The 20427-nt window shown below is 40.4% G+C and overlaps 1 protein-coding gene across 4 annotated transcripts; it reads left to right on the top strand.

Moving 5' to 3' along the window:
- The first annotated feature begins 300 nt into the window (after nucleotides 1-300).
- LOC115783346 (RNA-binding motif, single-stranded-interacting protein 2-like) lies at nucleotides 301-19392 on the top strand. 4 transcript variants are annotated; one of them, XR_004020201.1, is made up of 15 exons: nucleotides 301-816; nucleotides 7131-7324; nucleotides 10449-10507; nucleotides 11438-11529; nucleotides 14228-14385; nucleotides 14664-14743; nucleotides 14923-15032; nucleotides 15139-15185; nucleotides 15278-15371; nucleotides 15536-15586; nucleotides 15714-15824; nucleotides 16042-16122; nucleotides 16271-16352; nucleotides 16495-16552; nucleotides 16662-19392. XR_004020201.1 is itself a non-coding variant. In XM_030734140.1 (14 exons), exons 1-13 carry the CDS (start codon nucleotides 700-702, stop codon nucleotides 16346-16348), a joined length of 1224 nt encoding a protein of 407 aa, XP_030590000.1. In that variant the 5' UTR covers nucleotides 301-699; the 3' UTR covers nucleotides 16349-16352; nucleotides 16495-19392. The 4 variants fall into 4 exon arrangements, 3 of the variants coding, with proteins under 3 accessions (XP_030590000.1, XP_030589997.1, XP_030589999.1); XM_030734140.1 differs by having other exon boundaries at nucleotides 301-771; nucleotides 7134-7324; nucleotides 16495-19392; XM_030734137.1 differs by having other exon boundaries at nucleotides 302-816; nucleotides 16495-19392.
- Nucleotides 19393-20427: the final 1035 nt, after the last annotated feature.

Genomic DNA, 20427 nt, shown 5'->3' with positions numbered 1-20427 from the left:
TTCCATACATGTTGGCCTTAAGGCAAAAAACAAACCATATACACACAGACACACACACACACACACACATATATATATATATATATATATATATATATATATATATATATATATATATATATATATATTCTGAATTACTCTGTAAGCTGCTGTATTTCAGTGTCTACTTTCTACTCAGGAAACAGTAGTAGTTGTCTTTTCCTCCTCATTTCTCATGCATTATAGGTCCTTGAAGCTTGTGTGTAGTTTGCCGTTAAAGCCAGCCGGTAAAAAAAAGACTTACAGTTGGGCAGATCACCTTTTCCAAATCACCATCCCCACTCTGGCTCTGGTACAAATACCGGAATCTATTTTTAAAGCACACTTTAAACACGGGCAGCTCTGCATTTCTTCTCCTCATCATAGTGGGTTAGAGTTAAATGAGCACAACACAGTGGAAGTTAAAAAAAAAAAAAAGCCAGGTAGGCCATTTATCTCCCCGCATAAAAGGTGTTATTAGTTGGCGAGAAGGCACAGCTGGAAGATGAAGTCAGATATAAATAAGCATATAGCCAGTGCTTTGAGTGGAGTACATCAGAGTGCTGGGAAACGCGGCTCCAATCACTACCGCTGTTCCTGGCTCAGTTTCCCTGGCTGACGTCAGTTGACTGCCTTGGCTCTCTCCACTCTCCGCTCCTCCGGACACAGCGCCGAGTAAAAATGCTGCTCTCTGTGCCGCCAAGGACAGGAATCAACCCTTACAACAGCTACAACGGCAAAAACAGCAAGAAGGTAAATAACGACACGGCTGGCTACTTCTATCGCGTCTTTCTGAAAGTAAGTCATTTTTTTTTCGATACACTGTTCGAGCTCTGCCTCTCCGGTTAAAAGCTGCTCGGCTGTTTAAGCTGCAGTGTCCTTGAAAGTGGATCACAGGCGACGTTAAAACTCTCGTACTTTCTGTTGCGGTGTTCGTTTCCGGCTTTTTCCTGTGCTTTTGTTTAACTGTTACGCAGTAAAACGGGGCCCGTTACACTGTTGGCCGTGAAATAGTAGCAGGCTACAGTTTGGTTTCGTTTGTTCCGATACGGTGACTGCTCTCTTCCTACCAAGCCTGCACAGAGTACAGCTTATAAATGTTGTGGAGGCACGCTAGGCTCGGAATAAGCTAATAAAGACTAAGCATATTTGACTTTAATATGAATTCGCCGGGTTTTAATTTGTTATATATTTCTCCAGCTTCTCTTTTCATTGAATTAACCACAAGTTAGCAAAGTTTTTTTTTTTTTTTTTGCCTCTTTCACGCGCAACAGTATGCCCCACCCCTTCTGTATTACAAATGATTACTGATGGCACTATAAGGAAAAGGAAAGTTACTGAGCCTACGAAAGAAGTCTAATATACTTTAAGTACGTGGAAACCAATTTTTGAGGAAAATGAGTTTTAATGATATGTACGCGCTGATATTGATTATCTTGCATGCTGAAATAAATAATTGATGAGGTGACATCCAACCACTTTTTCTGTGCAGGGTATATAGATTTTTCTCATTTTAAACTCTGGGACGCATAGATATTTTAGGATTATGTAGGAATGCTTGCAGTCACAGTGCAATCTGTTACTCTGGCTGGTGATAGTGGCAGGATTTGTTCAAACTAATATTTGATCCCAAAATTTGAATTAAAAATGTTGCAGCTAACGTGTGATTTGACTGGCATCTTAAATATGACAGATACTGTGCACGTGTGTGTATAAAATGATGCCTATACACTGTTAAACGGCACTTTTCAGAGTAACGTGTGAAGCAGCTGAAATCAAACGCTTCCCTCCTTCCTTTCTGTCTTTCCCTCTCCTGCCTCAAGACTGGAAGGAATTCAGATTGCTCAGATTAATGACCTGGAATTTCTGGAATCCTGGATTCAGACATTGTGCTCACTTCTAGAGGAGCTTTTCAAACTGAAACCCTTTTTCTTGAAATAAGACATGCACACACAGCCCCCCCCCCCCCCTCCCTCCTCCCCTTACACACAAATTCACAAAGACAGGGAACTTGTAAATCCAGTGTCAAGTGGCAGCCCCTGGTCTGTGTCATTTACTACAAGAAAAAGGGTGGAGAAAAGAAAGGGATTAAGATACACCCCAACCCAACCCAACCCCCTCTTCCTCTGCTTTTGATTAACTCCCGGATCTTTTCTTTCTTTTTTTTTAAAACTTTCTCCCCTGTGTTTTGGGTAGCTATATTTCTGCGGAAAGCGGGCTGCATAAGTGTCAAGATGAAACGAGGTTTTGGTGAAGAGCAGAGCAAATAGGTCTCACCTTTGAGCCACAGGACACCAAGGTTTTTCATTGCTTTTCTTATGTGGTTCTTCCCACCTTCCTTTTTTTTTTCTCACTTTCTTTTTCACCCGCAGCTGCAGAAATATACAGAGATTTCATCTGTAATACTCTGATTGTTTCCACTCTACCTTTTAAGGTTTCTTTAACCAAGCAGGTAGGACAGCTATATCTCTCTGTGGCACAATATGGCATGAATTTATAAAAGATGTAGTTGTTGCATAGTGCAAAGTTTATCTGTTTTGCTTCTGATGTTAGTAGTTTATTTGTGCATAGATGGAAGGCTACTGTATGATAATGGAAATCAGCAGATATGCTTTTAATAATAAGCAAAACGCATTTTTGTTTGGACGGTGTAATTAATGCTGTGGTTCACGTGGGATTTTATAGGCAACTGTGTGCTCATCTTGGGACAAATATGAACTTAAATCAAATGAAAGAAGTAAATGTGATGCCTAACCAATATCATGTTTTGTGCAGGTAACACTCAGTATCAGCTGCACAAAAGATTTGTGCTGCAGTTAAAGGCATGTATCTGCCTAATTTAGCGCTCATTGTTCTTTCTTGGATGAAAAAGTCCTTGAGTCACCTGCTCTGCCCACAGGAATCACCTCTGCTCCCTCCAACTGTAATCACCTCGTCGGTCTTTAGGTGCTGTCTGGAGCTCACATCCGCAGTCATGCTGTAGGCCACTTTTTTTGTAGTTATGCTTCTTGAACAGCTGTGGTAGCAACACAAAGAACTGATATCGCTCTCAGGCTCTAAAGGCATAATCTGATAGTAATTGGAAACTGCATACACTTCCACCTTTTTTTTTTTTTTTGTACAGAGTAGCTGGAAGAAACAGCATCAATTGTTTACAGGCAGATAACAGTAATTATTATATATTATAAAAAAAAATAAAATCCTTGTGTATTTTTTCATTCAGTGTGTTTGTGTGTGGCGTGTTAGTTATGTATTACCTTATGATAAACATTTCATAGAGCTGAATTCCAGTGAACTGTGGCGTCTCCGGGAATGCAGTTCACTTTAATGAACTCTAATCTTGAACTCATGGTCCCCACTACTCCTTGTATTTATGTGTTGCAGAGGAATGTAAAGAATGCTGACACTGTTATGGCTGTAAGGAGCATTGTAAACAGATACTGTATGTAAGTGGCTGTGGACTGAAGAATGGCAGTCATGTAGCTTAGCTGCATGCAAGGAAGTCAGGTTTTGGCCACTGATTAACTGAGAAGAAATGCAGCCTGTGAAATTACATTTGTAATTTCTTAATCATTTGAATTAAAGACATTTGTTACAGGCTACTCTCTACGTGCAGATTTCCTTGTGTTCGCACCATTACATTGGAAATTGCTTTACATGGGTGGCAAAACACCTGGAGCAGCGCTGGGGCAGATTGGGAGTAGGTGTGGAGCTGACTCACTGCCATCCCCTTCTCAGATGGAGCCTAGCGGAGCGGTCTTAATGAGACACTACCTTCTGACTGGAGAGCACATGAGAGGGATTAGCACTTTCCGCTAACAAGCTCAGATCCCAATTAGTCAGGCCTCACTTGCCAGAATCGGGCCCGGACTTGGTCTCCAGTCGGATCCTATCTCCCCAGGTCTCTGCAGGTGCATCCCTCTTGACAGCTTGTGCAGGCCGCTTATCATGAAAGCGAGGGAAAGCACCAGAAGAGACCGTGATTGTGGAAAAACAAACAGTGCACTGATGGTAAAGAAGAGGGGGAGATTAGAGAAGGAGGCTAAGATGAATGGGCTCTGTGAGTCAGTGTGGTTTTCTCAGCTTGAGTAAAAAGACAGCTTTCAGGTTGGTACGGATGACTCCCAATCGGTTTGGAAATCATATGGCAGCTGAGTAGTGGGGGGATACATGAAAGTTTGCAAATAAATCACTAGTGCTGCTTAGCCATAAGGCAAAATGGTTTGTACTAGGGGAAACTTTATATCCTTTAATTTCTTTTATATTCCTGTAGTCTATTAGCCGGGATAAAGATCTGGTTTCTGTAGAGGTTGCCATAAATACAGTATAACAAAGGTTCAACAAATAGGAAACATTTTTAAAAAGTCTCTAATACCATGAAGATTTAATCTCTATATAATCAAGTTTATTTAGAACACTGTACTATTAGTCACTTAAGGAGGAAGCATAATGTTACATATAAGTTAATTTCCCTCTTTGATCCTTAATAATGTGACATTACTGTGCAAACAAAACACAGATACCTTCAGCAAAGAAGCCTTCCAGCCTTTCTTTCACAAGTTGGGAACCCCTTGGTTTGAAATAATGTTGCATAAAATAATGCTAAAATACAGAAAAAATAAACTAAAATGCTGTGTTGCTTGCTGTTTCTTGCTTCCTGTTTTAAACAGTAATATTTCTGTGCTGGCTGGCATATGTGACTAATCTAAATGCACTTGGTGGACCTCGTAGTGGATTAGCCCTATGGTTGTGCTTTGTTGAAGTGACCATTAATCGGCTGATTTATTTATTTACCCCCCCCCCCCCCCCCCCCCCCACACACACACACACACACACTTTTTGCCCATTTCTGAACCCACACAATTTACTGACAGCAGAATTTTGCACTGCTACAAACATGGGGATCTAACAGGTATGAAACAGACCTGCATACCACAGTTGTGTCTTCCTGTGTGGTATTGTGGGGCTAGGTGGCTAGTTAAAGCATGCTAGTCTGATGAAAGCTGTACTGTATTACATGAATAGTTGGTTTAATGTTATGCTTGGCAGTTGTAAGAGCAGAGCCACAGGAAAGAGGCATGGGTCATAATTAGCTTGATTCCAGCTGTCTTTCTTCCTTTCCGTTAATAAGCCGATGGCCAGAGGGTGACTTTGTGATGTCCAACAAGCCATTAGGGGTAGGAAGATCAATCCCTTTACAGTAAAAATACCATATACTGCTAATTCTCACTTTGAGTATGATACATTTGCCAATTGATCCAATAAATCCATCACATTTCTTCTTATTGCAGCATTAGCGTCTCTGCTGTTGGTGGATACATGTGAGCAGGTAGAGATTTTTCTGATATTTCAACATGCCTGTTGTTAGAGACTGGTTAAAAACACATGGCTCATGTGTTGTTGCTTGGTAATAGATTAAAACCTTATTTTGTGAATCACCCATCCCTACAAGCCTCCTCATTGTTCCCTGTGGTCTGACCTGTTGACCCCAGCTAATCAAACAGTTCCTCCTCCTCCAGCACTAAGAGGGAGGCAACACCAAGGCCAAGCGTAGCTGACATTTTGCATACATTTTACTTCACTTCCCTACTAATTTAATTTGGTTGGCACAAGATGGGATCAGCCAGAGGAGCGCTGTATACAGCTGTCATTGTTTGTTTGCCATCTGGCCACCAACAACACTCTGGGCATTTAAAAAAAGTCATGCGTCAGTTAAATGGGTCAGTTGTTGTTTTGGAAGTTGCTTGTGTAATGTGTTGTTTTTGTTTGTTTGTTTGTTTTTTTTTCCCTAAACAACATTGCTGTGGACCAGCAGTCTAAATATGTTTCAAAAATGTCTGAAATTATTTATTTATTTTTTGCTCAGTTAAAAGCAAGGAATGGTTTCAGCAGGTTTTTCCTCAATACCCACTTAAAAGAAATATTTTGTAAAAGTTCCTAAAATAGTCTTAGAAGCTCAGTGATGCCATCACAATGTTTGCGTCATCTAACCAGCAATCTCAGACAATCAAAATATAAAATTTTGGTGTCTTTGTAAACATTTCAGCTCTGCTTCTGTACACAATTTAATTTCTAAACCAAGTGCTACAATTATGGACAGGGCAGTCTATGTCCTCAGAGATGATTTTTTTCTTTAAAGTCAGTGAAAAGGTCCAAATTGTCTACAACTCAATGGATAAATTGTGCATGTAGAGAGGAAACTCAGTGAGAGTTTTTTGTTGTTGTTCTTAAAGGGCACTTAACTGCAGTTTTCTCCTAAATGAAAGGTGTTGCTGTGAAAAGTACGCAGAAATCGAAAAAAAAAAAAATGTACACAAAGTGTGCCATTCAGTCTAATTGACTGTTTTTTGTTTTTTCCCACCTTTACCTGGAGAAAGTTGTCTATTCCATCTTGTTTTCAGCAGTTTCCCCACACGTGTTGTGCCATCTGTGAATCCTGTGCTGTTGCATTGATGGTTTATAGAGATGCCTGTAGAGTTGGATCTCCGTACAGACAGTCTAATGCCAGCCTGTCTACTTTGCTGTTATGCACCAGCCACAACACAGTGTGCAAAGAGGTGGCAGTGGCCAGCATTAAGTAGCTCTTGATGGTTGGGCGAGTATTTTGATAGTACTTAACATGAATGTTTGCTAAAAAAACAAAAGAAAAGAAAATTTGCAATGTAAGACAGGAGTTTTGAGATGTCTGCAAATACAGTAATTGTACATGCCCTAGTTACTGTCGATAATATGTGGCTCATTGCATTCATATGCAAACATTTCTTCTACCTATGTGACTTTTTAATGCTTAATATTTCCTCTTAGTGTAAATGCAAAAGCTCCACAGTGTTTTTCTTATATTTTGCTTTAGATCTAGTATAAATTGAATAATCTCAATGTTTGTAATATTTCAGTTATTTGTCTGTTCTTTCCCCTCATATCCACCTGTTACATTATTTATCTCATCTGACCTGATCTGTCAAGTCAAATTAAGCACTAAATTGATGCTAATATCCTGCCTGTATCTCTCAAGCCCCATCTGGTTGGATTGCTGTTTTATTTCGAATTAGCCACCATATCCATGTATACATCCAATTCCTTGTACCTAAAAGAGCCTTCTATTTCCTCCACAGCAGACCTATGTGTCCCTGTCCAATCATCAGATGGCTCCTCCAAGCCCCAACAGCAACAACAATAGCAACACCACCACCATCAGCAATGGTAGCAGTAACAGCAGCGGGGGAGAGCAGCTGAGTAAAACCAACCTTTACATCCGTGGCCTCCACCCAGGAACCACAGACCAAGATCTGGTCAAACTCTGTCAGCCGTAAGTCACCCAAAATGCATTTACTTCAGTGTGCACTTACACCCAATAAGTTTCTCTGGCTGTCTTAGGAAGCATGAACTCGGTTAGAGAAGCAGATTATGATGGGTGAGTGATGGGTGATGGCTGGCCGGCAGCAAGGATGAAAGGTTTGCATCCCTACTTGGGCAAATAAAGCAGATGGCTTCCCTAGACTTTAAGTACACGGGAACGCTGAACCACACCTTATTTGGTATTTATGTAATGTACAAGACGGCCACATTTTCATTCACGCATTTTTGAGACACATCATGTAGTGCCTTTATGGAAAAACTAACAATCACTGGGGCTTGCAAACTAAGACCTTTCTGCTTGACATAGCTGAGCAGAGTTTCCAGCAACTAAGTACAGAATGTTTAGTCTCCCTCTATCACACTAATTCAGTCTTTTCTCGCTCTTTCTTACACTTTTAACCTACATGTTTTTTTTTTTTGTTTTGTTTTGTTTTGTTTTTTTGCTCCCCTAAGTTGTAGTTGTGATACAGTATGACAGTGAACCCTGTCATCAAATACAAAGTCATATTCTGCACTATAAATATCATACTGTGTTGCTCATCAGTGTGACTGTGAGCCTTTGAAAACTCTGTTGTGGACAGCGTGTAGTCAGACATCAAACGGCAGCATCATCTAATCCATCTGATATGTTTGTTAGGCCCTCAGTGGAAGACATCAAAACATGCAGGGCTGAGATGAATGATCTGCTCTTACTTAATTGAATTATGGAGCCTGGTGATGAGAACCAGAACAGCAGAGGAGAGGAGTGGGAGAAAAGGAGGGAAAAGGGGGTTAGAGAGATTGAATGAGGGAGGGTGAGGCCTGCTATTTTACAGCTGTCTGGAAGCTATGGCTCACATGAGGTAGCCCAACCCTACAGGAAACGGCAAGCCCAGGGGAAAGGGAAAGACAAACAAGGGCAATAGCGGTGGCGGGGTTGGGGGGATGGAGCGAATCAGAGGGGGAGGAGTGAATGGAGTTCAGGGTTTGTGTGTCAGGTGGTGTTCTGTGGGGGTAGTTCTCATATTTCTGCTTTCACAGAGCAGATAAAAATCACTGCATGAAATTTGCCTTTTAGCAGAGCACATTAAGGCTGATGTAATTTTCAGTTAAACTGGACTGAAAGAGGATATTGTGTCCAATAATAGTTAAAAGGGCAAAAGGCTTGTAGATGAGGATGTAAAGCAGCAGGAAGGCAACTCATGGAGGGACTCTGACTTACTTTACTCAAGTTGGAACCGTAAATTTGTGCATGAGGACGCAGCACTTCCACAGCTTCCCTCCCCCACACTGAGAGTTGTTTCATGCAAGCTCTGCGATGTACTGTGTACCAAGTCAGGGATGAGAGAAGGGAATGGGATTGGGGGTTGGTTCTCCATGGGCCACCGGGCCCTGCAGTTGTCTCTCCGGGTTCCTCGCTGCCTCTCTGGTTCTTGCCCCAGTCTGTCTCTGGTGGTTGGCCATGGATGGGCATTAAGCTGGACAATGTATGCTGTGCTTCCTCACACATGGCTGAGTCTCTGACCACTCTTTTCATTCTGCAGCATGAAGACCAAAACCTCTGAGCACAATTCAGTAACTCCACTTCATATGCAGCAAGTGTGCAGCATGCAGAGCTCACAGATTTAATACTAGTTATGTGAAGAAGCATGCTGATGGGACTGCTGTAATAGTGTATATGCAAACACAGGAAGACATTGTTGGCATATCCATCCAGTCCAGTGAGTGGCATCTTGTCACTTAGAATCAGAAATACACGATGAAATTGTAATCTTATATACGAGGGCAAATGCATAATACAACAGTCCTCTAGCTGATGCACACTGGATGGGGTTGCAGAAGATTTTGACTGAGTTAATGATGGTGACATTCAAGTATATCTGTTATTGTAGACAAAATGTCAAAGATCTGTCACTGTTCACACAGCCAAACATGTTCCTATGCAGGTTATAAGGACAAACAAAATGAGGCCACATGAGTTTTGAGATTCTGTCAGATTTACTTGCTGAGTAAAAAAAAAAAAGGTTTGGAGTTGTTTCTTAAAGCCCTCGGGAGATTGTCGTTTGTGCAGTTGCATTAATCAGATGAAGTGTGTTCCATAATGTGAATGCATATGGCTGTTTCGTGTTCTTGTGTCACTCTGTGTTGCGATTAGACCCACTGTGATGTCAGTTCTTCAGTATTTACATGTATATTCTCTGTAGTGTCCAACTTAATAATTCTTGCAGAGTCCAGTAAAATCATCACTTATTTGTGTACATGGATTACCTTAAGCCATTTTTTTTAAGGAAAAAAGTAAGTGTAAATCATTTAAAAAGAAATAATTTCCCCTTCAGTTTGGACTAATGCATTAGACTGTCAGACTACAACTTTAGCAGGTCATCAACTAATCCTTATTTACAAAACATATTATGAAATTAATTTCTCTGTCTCAGGTAAAGTGGTGCAGTGCCACTGGATGAAAGTTGAACTGCATTTCAGGGGGCACTAAGACCCAGTGGAGGGTTAAAGGCTGCCTAGAGAGAAGCTGGTTAGTAGAATGAGAGTGTGGCTGGGAGCCAACATTGGACAGGACAGCCAAGGAGAGGCATATCAGATTACACTGCATGCACATGCCTGGAGAGATGGGAACTGATAGACACTACTGCACAGAAGCATTCTCCCAAGTCGAACACTATCCTATGCATCTGCAGTATCTTACAGCTAGCTGGGGGGTGGGGGGCAGTTAAAGCAGGATTTTCATATTTATAGAGCATTGTGAAGCAATCTGAAAAGGCAATACGGGGATTCATTTCTGCCAATTTACCACATCATATTGGATTCCCCTGGAGATATGATCCGTATTGACATTTGTGTGTGAGCTAGAATAAATAGGATATGGTAAATCTATAGTCCTCTCTAGAATGCAGAAGCCCATGGGACACTGTTATTTTTTTTTAAGTGAATTTGCCCCTCCCCTGAATTGATTATCAGATGAGGTAACTGTGTAACATTGAATTCTTTGGATGATTTATAATTTATCAAGAACCGCCTCTGTATTGCATCTGTATACAGTGGAAGAATGATTTCTGAGTGCAAACCTCACTGTTTTTCAGGTATGGGAAAATTGTATCCACGAAGGCAATCTTGGACAAGACTACCAACAAATGCAAAGGTGAGGTGTAAAAAAACAAAAACGTGGCTCACTCATAGTATTTGAATTGTTGCTTTTCAGTTCAATAGCTTCTCATCATGGCTGAAGCTGAAATGTGGTTTAGGCCAGGTTGATAGAGCATGCGTGAAGCCACACAATTGGTGCCCACTTGGTCTCTGTAAATTCACCAGACTGTTACCTGTACTATTCTCACTTGGACTTTGTACTAGGGAGCTGGCAGATTAAAATCATGTAATGTCTGATCTGACTGCATCAGGCATTTGCATCACAGTTGGAAAAAAAGTTCAGGTCTGCATGCATATGTGGAAAAAGGCCACAGTTGCTGCACAGAAAACAAAAATAACCGACATACATATAATGCAGGGAAACGGGAGCCTGTAAAAACTGGTTTGGGGAAGTTCTTGCAGAGTCAGCATATCCAACAGGGAAGGGGGGGACCGCTCAGAGCCCAAAGCACAATCATCCTTGGAGCTGGTGAGATGGTCAGATGATATGAGATGCCAAAGTTCCGAATTATATGAAAGGGCAAGACCGCATAGGGCCTTGTGTCTGATAGTTTATAAAAATCACTTCTATATTTCTATATGGGAAGCCAAAGAAAAGATTTGAGTATTGGAGGGAGTATCTGGGATCTACGGGTGGTATTTGTTATGTATAAGGTTACAGCACACTGCTGATAAAGTCAATAAAGCTGTTTGATAAGTGCACACGGTGTGTTCAGCTTCACACTGTACCTACTGAATAGGTGTGTATTGTGCGATTTAATATGGGCAGCGTCCTCCATCTGTCCTCCACGGGGAAGCACAGTTTAATCCTGGCTGGCTGTCTCTTCATACTCAAACACTGCAACCATGAGTGCCTCATGAGTTTAAACTGTGCACCTCTCCTGCAGTATGCACATCTCATTGTCATATATTTTGGTCCCTGCAGGATATGGCTTTGTTGACTTTGATAGTCCAGCCTCAGCTCAGAAGGCAGTGATGGCACTGAAGGCTGGCGGAGTGCAAGCTCAGATGGCCAAGGTGAGAACTCTGCTCGAGGTATCAACATTTGGTGGGTTTATTTAGTGCAAGTTTCATTTAGATGGAATGAGCGTTTTGTCAGTGTCTCAGCAAAAATTTTGAATAATGATTTGATTAATTAATTTCATATTAAATGTTGAGTCACTGATCTTGCAGCCAAAAGGTTGTTTCTTCTGCCTTTAAAAAAAATAAATCTCTCTTGCTGTTCCCAGCATTTTCACTATCTTACCGCCCCTCCTTTTTTTTTTTTTTTTTTTTTTTTTTTTTTTTTTTTCCCCTTTTCCCACCCATCACAAGACATTCTTGTATGCTTAAATCAGCTTTTTTCATACATAAAATTGCTGGCTTCACCAATCTGCTACACTGACTGCATTCTGTTATTCAGACACAGGTCACTTTTATGTTAATGTTCCTTGCAGCTTTGTTCAGACATCCTACGGCAATGATGGAGACAGCCATGGCACGTGTGCCATATTTGACTGTATATCAAGTGACTTATAATGCATGGGGTCTGAGTTTGGTTACTAGCCTTACTGAAAGGGGCCGTGAATCCCTTTCAGATATGCACTCTGGCCAGTTTTCTGTGAAAGTCTGAGATACGTGCAGCCTTGTTAACAGAGAGGCACACACTGACAGGACTTTTTCACACATGTTGAACGCCATTGTTGCCTGTTGTATTGCACGATCATCTGTCATATTGCAGTAAGGGTATTCTGACCTCAGACTTTGTGAGTATGGCAAATATAGCATGTGTTGCCATTGCTTAAATGCTGCATTGCTCATATTTTTTTTTTTTTAATTAAGGCACTAGGAAACTTTACCATGTAAGTGATTTGTGTCTAAATGCTGTCATTTTAACATATTTATAACATAACACCAGCAGCGTTACAACTTTTGCAGAAAAGTCAACAGGGTGCTCTTCTGATGTGAAGCCAGCACATTGAGGTGCCCTCAGAATAATGTTAAAGGCGGATGTCTTAAAGAGACTAATGTACTGTAGACTATTTCTGTGCACAAAGAGTCCACGGGTGCTTACATGTATATATGTGTTTATAGTGGTGATGGTGTTTAGGGAGCACGTCCCAGTGCCTGCTCTCTGAGCTCCCTGTACAAAGGACCTGTCTGTTCTCCCTAGTGGGATCTGACTCAGTGTCTGAGCAGTTCCCCAGTCAGCAGGGCACAGCGCCCAGCCACCCGCCCTGTCAACACATAACACACACACGCACGCACACACACAGAGCACACTTGACAATCACACATGCACTTCAGCAGCCTTGCCTCAACCGGATTATGACACGCTCTCATGGACTCGCACACCACCGGCGCCCTGGGAAAGCTGATCTCTCGTTAAGCTGGATCACTGACATTCATACGGCTTCTTGCTCGCAAAATAACTTGATTTCACTCACCCTTTCAGCCCGAGTTTACAACAAGACTTGTGTGTTTGCGTCAGAATTCTCTCTGACTCAGTCTGACTCAGTCACAGATGAAATCCACAACTGGGGCTTCTCTGCTCGCTCTCATGGGTTCAAGCCTCATTGCTAGCGTGCTCTGCGGTGAGGGAGGAAGAGAAGGAGGAAGGTGAAGGAGAAATCACCTTCATCGCAGGTCGCAGCGATTACACATGTATTATTCATGGGATGGAAATGAACTTGCGCTGCATTTACAGGTTTTTAATCACATCTGCACTCTGAGATGATGAATATGCATAATGGTTATAGGGCGATACAGATTGGTTATCTCACAAGATCCCGTCGGTCAAATTAAAATGTTTTAAACAGGGTACAAAGCAAAGGAGGGGAAAAACCTACAAAACAGTTCAAGTGCTTAAAGTGAAACTGTGGCACTCTGGGATTCTTTCAGCATGTTTTCTAATAGTCTTGCATTCAAATTTGGAAGCGCTGCACAATTTCTCTGGTTTATAAAAGCTGACAGAGCCAGCATCTGTGCCTGCATTCAAGGTCAGGATTACCACATGAATATAGCTGCTTGAATGCAAGCAGTGTATTAGTGACACGATTGAGGAACCAGGACGACCATGTTTTTGGTAGCACAATGCTTAAAATGTTCTCCAGATTGTTCCCAAAGGTCTTTGTCCGAAATGTCACTGCTCTGCTCTCTCTCCACCGAGAGAGTGAGAGAGAGCACGTAATCGTTTTAGATCATCCAGGGATGGAGAGCAATATGAAATGTAATTATGCTTTGATATCACAGTGGCTGTATCACCCGCTTTCATCCTCTTAAGAACCTGTCTTCAAACAATGACCTCCTTTGTAACCTTTTGGAAATAGAAGAGTGTGAAGATTAAATTTGTGATTTGTAATAGTGAGCTGTAGAAATAAACTCACTCGACTTAAAATGAGAGTTCAGCAGAAATCCAGCCAGAACTCTTCCTCCACCATGCCTTTTTCTCTTCTCTCATACAGACAGCCAAAATGAAATCTGCCTTCAGCTTCAGACCCTCTACCTTGTCTTGCTACTTTCTTTCTTTCTTTTTTTTTTAACTAATTCATGTCTTACATTCTTCCAAATATAAGACATCTCACACACTTCCTGTTCAAAGGTTATGTAAATTTCCCAAACGCTTGCTGGCTGTTGGTTTTTGGAATGCTCCTGTGGTCATGCTTCAGCTGTTATTCTGTCACAAGGAAACACAGAGGCCCAATTCATTAATCTTCCCTGGCTTTTCTGGCTTTAGCAACAGGAACAGGACCCCACCAACTTGTACATTTCCAACTTGCCGCTGTCAATGGACGAGCAGGAGCTGGAGAACATGCTGAAGCCCTTCAGTCAGGCCATTTCCACACGGATCCTCCGTGACGCCAATGGCACCAGCCGAGGGGTGGGCTTTGCCAGGTACAAGCTTTCAATATTTCATCATGTTTTAGGACAGCTGGCTAAAGATGACTACTTACTGTTTAGCTTCTTGTGTATTTAAGACAATGTTAAAGTCAGTACTGAAGTTCAAATCAACTTTTTCAGTTGTAATGCATGGTGAGAGGGCCCTCTGGTGGCCATTATAGGTAGCACCCTTTCAAGCAGAAACTCATTCAAAGCATTGCATTTTATGGGAGCAAGCTTGGCAGCTGCCCCAGTTAAACACGGTTTTAATATGCACAAAACGTTACTTTTAGGATGGAGTCAACAGAAAAATGTGAGGCCATTATCCAGCATTTCAATGGAAAATATATCAAGACTCCACCAGGAGTTCTAGGTGAGTCTTTTTTTTTTTTTTTTTTAATTACCTTTGCATCCGAGCTGTCAGTCTCTATTTATTCAGCATCTTCTAAACAAATGAGTCCAAGAGGATCTTATTAAAACAGCTTTGCATTTTTGAAAACTGAAAATTATCATCTTTTTACTTTCTTTCTATTTTGAAAATCCTTGGTCCAGCACCATCAGAACCCCTGCTGTGTAAATTTGCTGATGGAGGCCAGAAGAAGCGTCAGAGCCAAGGAAAATATCTGCAGAATGGTCGGTCCTGGACAAGAGATGGAGAGGCTGTGAGTTTCTTTTTTTCTTTTTTTTTTAATGCCTGGAAAAAAAATCCAGGCACCTTTTTAACTTTACCTTCATAATGACATTACTCCTTTTGTCTTTTTCCTCCAGGGAGGAATGACCCTCACATACGACCCCACCACAGCCTTACAGAATGGGTCAGTATGCTTGATGATAATAACAGTCTCTTGTATAGCCCCAAGGAGTGGGATTGTGCTGTAGTCACTAATAAATTTGTGTCTCTCTGCAGGTTTTACTCTTCTCCCTATAGCATTACCCCCAATCGGATGATTGGACCAACCTCTCTTTCCCCATATATGCATTCACCTGTGTCCACCTATCAGGTTTTGTGGGGTTTTTTTGTTTTTGCTTTAAATTAATTTTGTTTTAAATATTTCAGCTGTATTTCTTCATTTTCTGCATCTCTTTTGTAATGTTTAGTGTAGCATTTTATTTCATTTTGATGTGTATGTATATAATAACTGACGCGTCTTTCTTATTCTCACAGGTACACAACCCGTCCTGGATACATCACCAGTCGTACATAATGCCACCCACAGTGAGTGTCTTGAATTTTATTTTTTTTATTTTATTTTTTTGTTGCAGTCAGAAGCATTTTTTTTTTTTTTTTTTTTATGTTTTTACAAATAAGCACCTTAAGACTCTTGCCCCCCCCCCGCCCATAGGGAGCAGTCCTGACGCCTGGAATGGACCACACCATGTCCATCCAACCAGCCTCAATGATAGGGCCTCTAACACAGCAGCTCAGCCACCTCTCCATGGGCAGCAGTGGTACAGTAAGTATATTGTACAGTATTTAGCTCTGAACAAAGATAAAGGCCAGGGTAGGAATTTTGTGGTTTGTTCCTTTTTGAGTTTCAGCTTGTTTTTGTAATTTAGGCTGATACTGCCCAGTGTAACCTGTAATTCTTCTCTAGTGCAGCATTATTTAACTGTGTTATTGCCAGTGCAGCTGTCATGTCTAACAAACTTCTAATTTCCATTCTCTTCCAGTATATACCTGCAAACACATCTATGCAGGGGACCTACATACCCCAGTACACCCAAGTGCCTGCCACCAACATCTCAGTTGAGGTACTGACGTGCCCCCCCCCCCCTTTTTTTTTTTTTTTTTTTCCTCCCTCCCTCCTAAAAAAAAAAAAAAAAAGTAACACTAAATGTTGTTTGTTTATTTGTTTAATTTTTAATAATCGTTGATGATTTTAATCTTTTTTTATTTCAGGAAAGTGCCGTCCAACAACCTGTTGCCATAGAGACACCCACAGAACATGCAACCTACTCTTACCAGCATAACAAGTGAAGAGGTGGGTTTTGATTGATTCTTCCTAGTGTCGGCGTGTGCCTCTTTGCACTCCTGTAAGTTCGCCTCGTTGATGTGACTGCAGAAGGAGACGGTGCAGCAGGAGCTCTTGTTTCTAATTTGCTGCTCTTGTCACCCGTTATTAGATTTTCATCTGGAGCCTGACTGACTCTCAAGGGGGTCCCAAGAGCTGAAATTCCCTATGTGAGGAACTAAACACTCCAGGAACATGAACTGTTCCACACAAAGGACATAAAAGAGATATTTTCTATGAACTCATTTTAAAACAAATTCTTTTGCTCCAAAAAAGCAGAGCTGGAGGACAGCAGACAGCGGGGAAATGGAAGAACAGAACAGTGAGCATCTATTTTGATAACTGTCAAGAAAAAAAGTTCAAAAAAAAGCTTTTAAATGTCTAGTGTATGATTGTTGTTCATATTCACTTTTTTTTTTTTTATAAAAACACTACTCTGGGGAGCAAGTGAAACCAGGAAAAGAACATTTCAGCACCGTGTTTTAAGTCATGTTCTGTTTTTGAATTTTTGTAAGATATGCTGATTTTTTTTTTTTTTTTCCTTCCTCTTTTTGTTTGATGCTTTCACATTTTTTTGAACCAGCCTTTTTGTACATAGTGGTTTTTTTTTGGTGTGTGTGTGTTTCTAGCCTTGTCCGATAAATTGGTGCAAATATTTGGAAAAAGCTGATATTGTAGATGGATATGGTGCTGACATGGGTTTAGCTTCCTTCTCTTAAAAAGGCAGCGAGTTTATCAGGTATGAAACCTTACCTGAAGCGGTCTCACTTTATTTTTGGCACTTCAATATTTAAAAAAAAAAAAAAAAGGAAAAGTAAAAAAGAAAAGAGTTCCAACAATCTCAACAAAGCTTCAGACAATCAGATCACATGGAAGAGAACATTTTAAGCTGATGGTCATTGCCGATATATTTCATAGAGAGGACTTCTTTAAAGAGAATAGATTCAGAGCATTCCAGATGTTGTTATCAGAGTTTTAAATATTGGTTCACTTGGAGCTGCTTCACACGGTGAAATCCAAAGTTGTTTAACAGGGATCACATCTCACACACAGCTGCCTGTAAATAGATTTAAACTTATTCAGACTTTCTTGTGATTTCCTTCTTACATGTGATGTAATGCTTCAGTTATTTTAATAACAACATTACACCAAATGAACATACAGCAATGTCAATGTTGTTGTTTTTTGCCCCCACCCAGTGTCCCTTTTTGTAAACGGGGATGCTGACTCTCCACTCCCAAAAAAATCTCAAAAATCTATTTTCTGAAGCAGGAATCAAATGTTGTTATTAAAGTATAAAGATGTAATTACACAGTTGTGGAGCTCAACTGGTGAAGCATGAATCTGTCCTGTTATATCTGCAGAAAACACTATTTAAATGAATCATTATGGCCAGGCTATGGATGCTGTGAAACTGGCCATTGTTGTGTGTTTGCAATCTTCTTCATTTCTGGTTTTTACATTCATGTGTTGTTTTTTTTTTTTTTTTTTAACATTATTTAAAGGTTTCTTTAAAAAAAAATCAGTTTTAAAACTTAAGATTGAGCTTATTTTTCAAAGAAGCTTTGATTTTTATTTTTGATAGTGTGCCGTGTGCTTAAAATGGTGAGAAATGGATGTTTTCACTTTTGAAAACTTTTTTTTTTTTCTTTACTCGTTTGCATACTTCCTTTGTGGTTTCAGTGTTGATGTCAAAGAGGCTTTAATATTTCACTTCTGTCAGTGTCACCAGTGTTGGCACTTTACAGACATGGCTCCTAATGATGAAATATGTACGCTTAGGTTCAGATGCGCATTTCTGCAGAGTTGCACCCCACGCAGTTGGGATCAGCGTAAGAGCAATTTATGTTGCAAACCTTGACTTACCTCATCCTGCCAGAGCAACGTAGATTCAGTTTGTGTTCAATGTTCACGGGCAGTAACCGACTACAGTGGGTGTCATGGCTGTTCACAGCTGGTACTGTGTCCACATCCTTTAACTCTTCCGTCCAATGTTTGGAAAACATGCCCAAGGTCTGTTGATCTATGCAATTAATTTATTGTCCTTATACAAATGCAATAGTACAAATATCCAAGAGACACCTCCTGTTATGACAGTGGCTCACCTCACAGTGACTTTATATTCTGGCTGACATGGCTTTTCTCTTTTCTTTATAAATGGCTTTGTTTTGCTTTGTGACGCATGCATCTGTGGTTCGTTAGTTGTCAGCAAAATTGCTGCATTAAAAGGGAACTTTTTCATACCAAAATGTGGTTGTTAATAGGATTGTAATTAAAGTAAGAACTCTTTAAAAATATGGCAGATTTGGGGGGGGGGGGTCCTATTATTTTTTTGTATGAAGGCACATTGCCACTTTTTTTCCCACTTTTGTTTGCTTTTTGTTTAAGCACAGACACCACAGCATTGTTTTTCACCATTCCACCCAGTTTTGGCTTTTATGGTATGGATAAATATTGTGTCCTATCTACTCCTTTCTTAGCTGTTACCTTTTTTTTTTTCTCTCTCTCTCTCTCTTTAACCATGAAACCTTTTTTATTTCCAGGTGAAAAATCAACCTCACAGAAATGCCTTAGATTTCACTGGAAGGGATTGTGAAGTGCTACTCAGCTGTGTTGGGCTTTATCTCTGACTGGAATTGTTTTCATGCACTGCAAACTGTTGAAGTTGTTTTATCAAACTCCTTGAGATATTAGATCTATGAAGCAAAGAGGCGTTTAAATGTTGACTCGCTGTTTTGTGTTTACCATTCCATTATTTTAATCCAAAATACTGAAGAGAAAAGAAAAAAAAAAGAGTTGTGGCTTATTGCTGCTAATTTTGAATTCTTACATCTGAAGGTCATTTAATGTATCAAGTCAAATATGGGGTCAGTTTGTAACCAGTTCACCAGTGTCCATGAAGTTTTCTGTTTTGTTGTGCGCATCGACTTCTCCTCAGTGTTTGTGCCATGATGCAGTTTTTTTTTTTCCCTTCATAGAGAAGAAATCCCTTCAGTTTGATTTTTGAACTTGCCATTTTTTTTTTTAAATAAATTTTTTTTTCACTGTGGTTGTGTGCTTTGTTACCCAAAGTCCCCTTTACAGGGTTCAGTGATTAGAGACAAGGTTAGAGCCAGTGGTGACCGCTTAAATGAACACTGAGGAAAACCTCCATATGTCACCCTCCTAAAATAATGACTGTAGTCATCTTTTAATGAAAATTAAAATTTTGCGTCAATCATCAAAGTTTTAGTATTTGGTTCAGTTTTTTGTGTTTTCTGAAAAAATTACTTAGGCCATTATTTTAAGAGGGCGACAATATTATCCAGGGAGCTTTAATCTTGTTGCCGATTATTGTGCTGTGCAAAAGTCTTGAGCCACACTTCATTCTGTTATATTTGGTAGGAAATAGGTGTAGTGATTCATTGAAACGCAGCATATAAGGCAAAAAACTGTTTGTCAAAAGTAACAAGCTTGAGTGTCAATATTTGGCATGATCACCTTTATTCCAGTCTCAGAGAAGTTTTCTTGTAATTTCTGTAATGTTCAGGAATAGTTCTCCAGGCTTGATTGCCACCCTTCCACTGAGACCATTTGTGATGATGCTTCAGTGAGCAGATAGCTCAGCTGAAGGGCTAGATGCATCTCTCAAGTTGTGTCAAATCTTTATTATTTAAGGACATGACTTTCAGATACTGTTCACCTGCTGTAGATTTGTCTTTAGGCCTGCCAGTTCTTTTGTCTTCCACTTGTCCAGTTTCCTCCTTTTTTTTAAAAAAAAAAAAAAGGACACTGCACACCATGCTGAGATATTCTAAGTTTTCAGCTAAGAGATCTTTTGGAATCACCTTGTTGGTGCAAAAACACTATACCTGTAAGAACAGGGTATGTGTAGACATGACGATGGTTTGTCTCTTGGGCTAGGTGCCTTGTTTATGGTTGAATTTTTTATTTTTTTTTTTACTTAAAGTCACTGAACACTGAATCAAACATTCCTATGAAAATGGTCAGATACAAGGACTGAAAGAGCTTTGGACAGCCTGGAGAACTACTGCTCAAGACCAGT

This window comes from Archocentrus centrarchus, chromosome 7 (genome assembly GCF_007364275.1).
Source record: "Archocentrus centrarchus isolate MPI-CPG fArcCen1 chromosome 7, fArcCen1, whole genome shotgun sequence".
Taxonomy (NCBI): domain Eukaryota; kingdom Metazoa; phylum Chordata; class Actinopteri; order Cichliformes; family Cichlidae; genus Archocentrus; species Archocentrus centrarchus.
This window is presented reverse-complemented; position numbering and strand designations above follow the sequence as displayed.

What these genes read in the sequence shown, in the direction of transcription:
- LOC115783346 (XM_030734137.1), top strand. Translation starts at nt 700, where the DNA reads ATGCTGCTCTCTGTGCCGCCAAGGACAGGAATCAACCCTTACAACAGC. An exon ending in CGTACATAATGCCACCCACA is followed by an intron (nt 15,587 to 15,713) that starts GTGAGTGTCTTG and finishes CCCCGCCCATAG; the next exon opens with GGAGCAGTCCTGACGCCTGG. An exon ending in CCATGGGCAGCAGTGGTACA is followed by an intron (nt 15,825 to 16,041) that starts GTAAGTATATTG and finishes ATTCTCTTCCAG; the next exon opens with TATATACCTGCAAACACATC.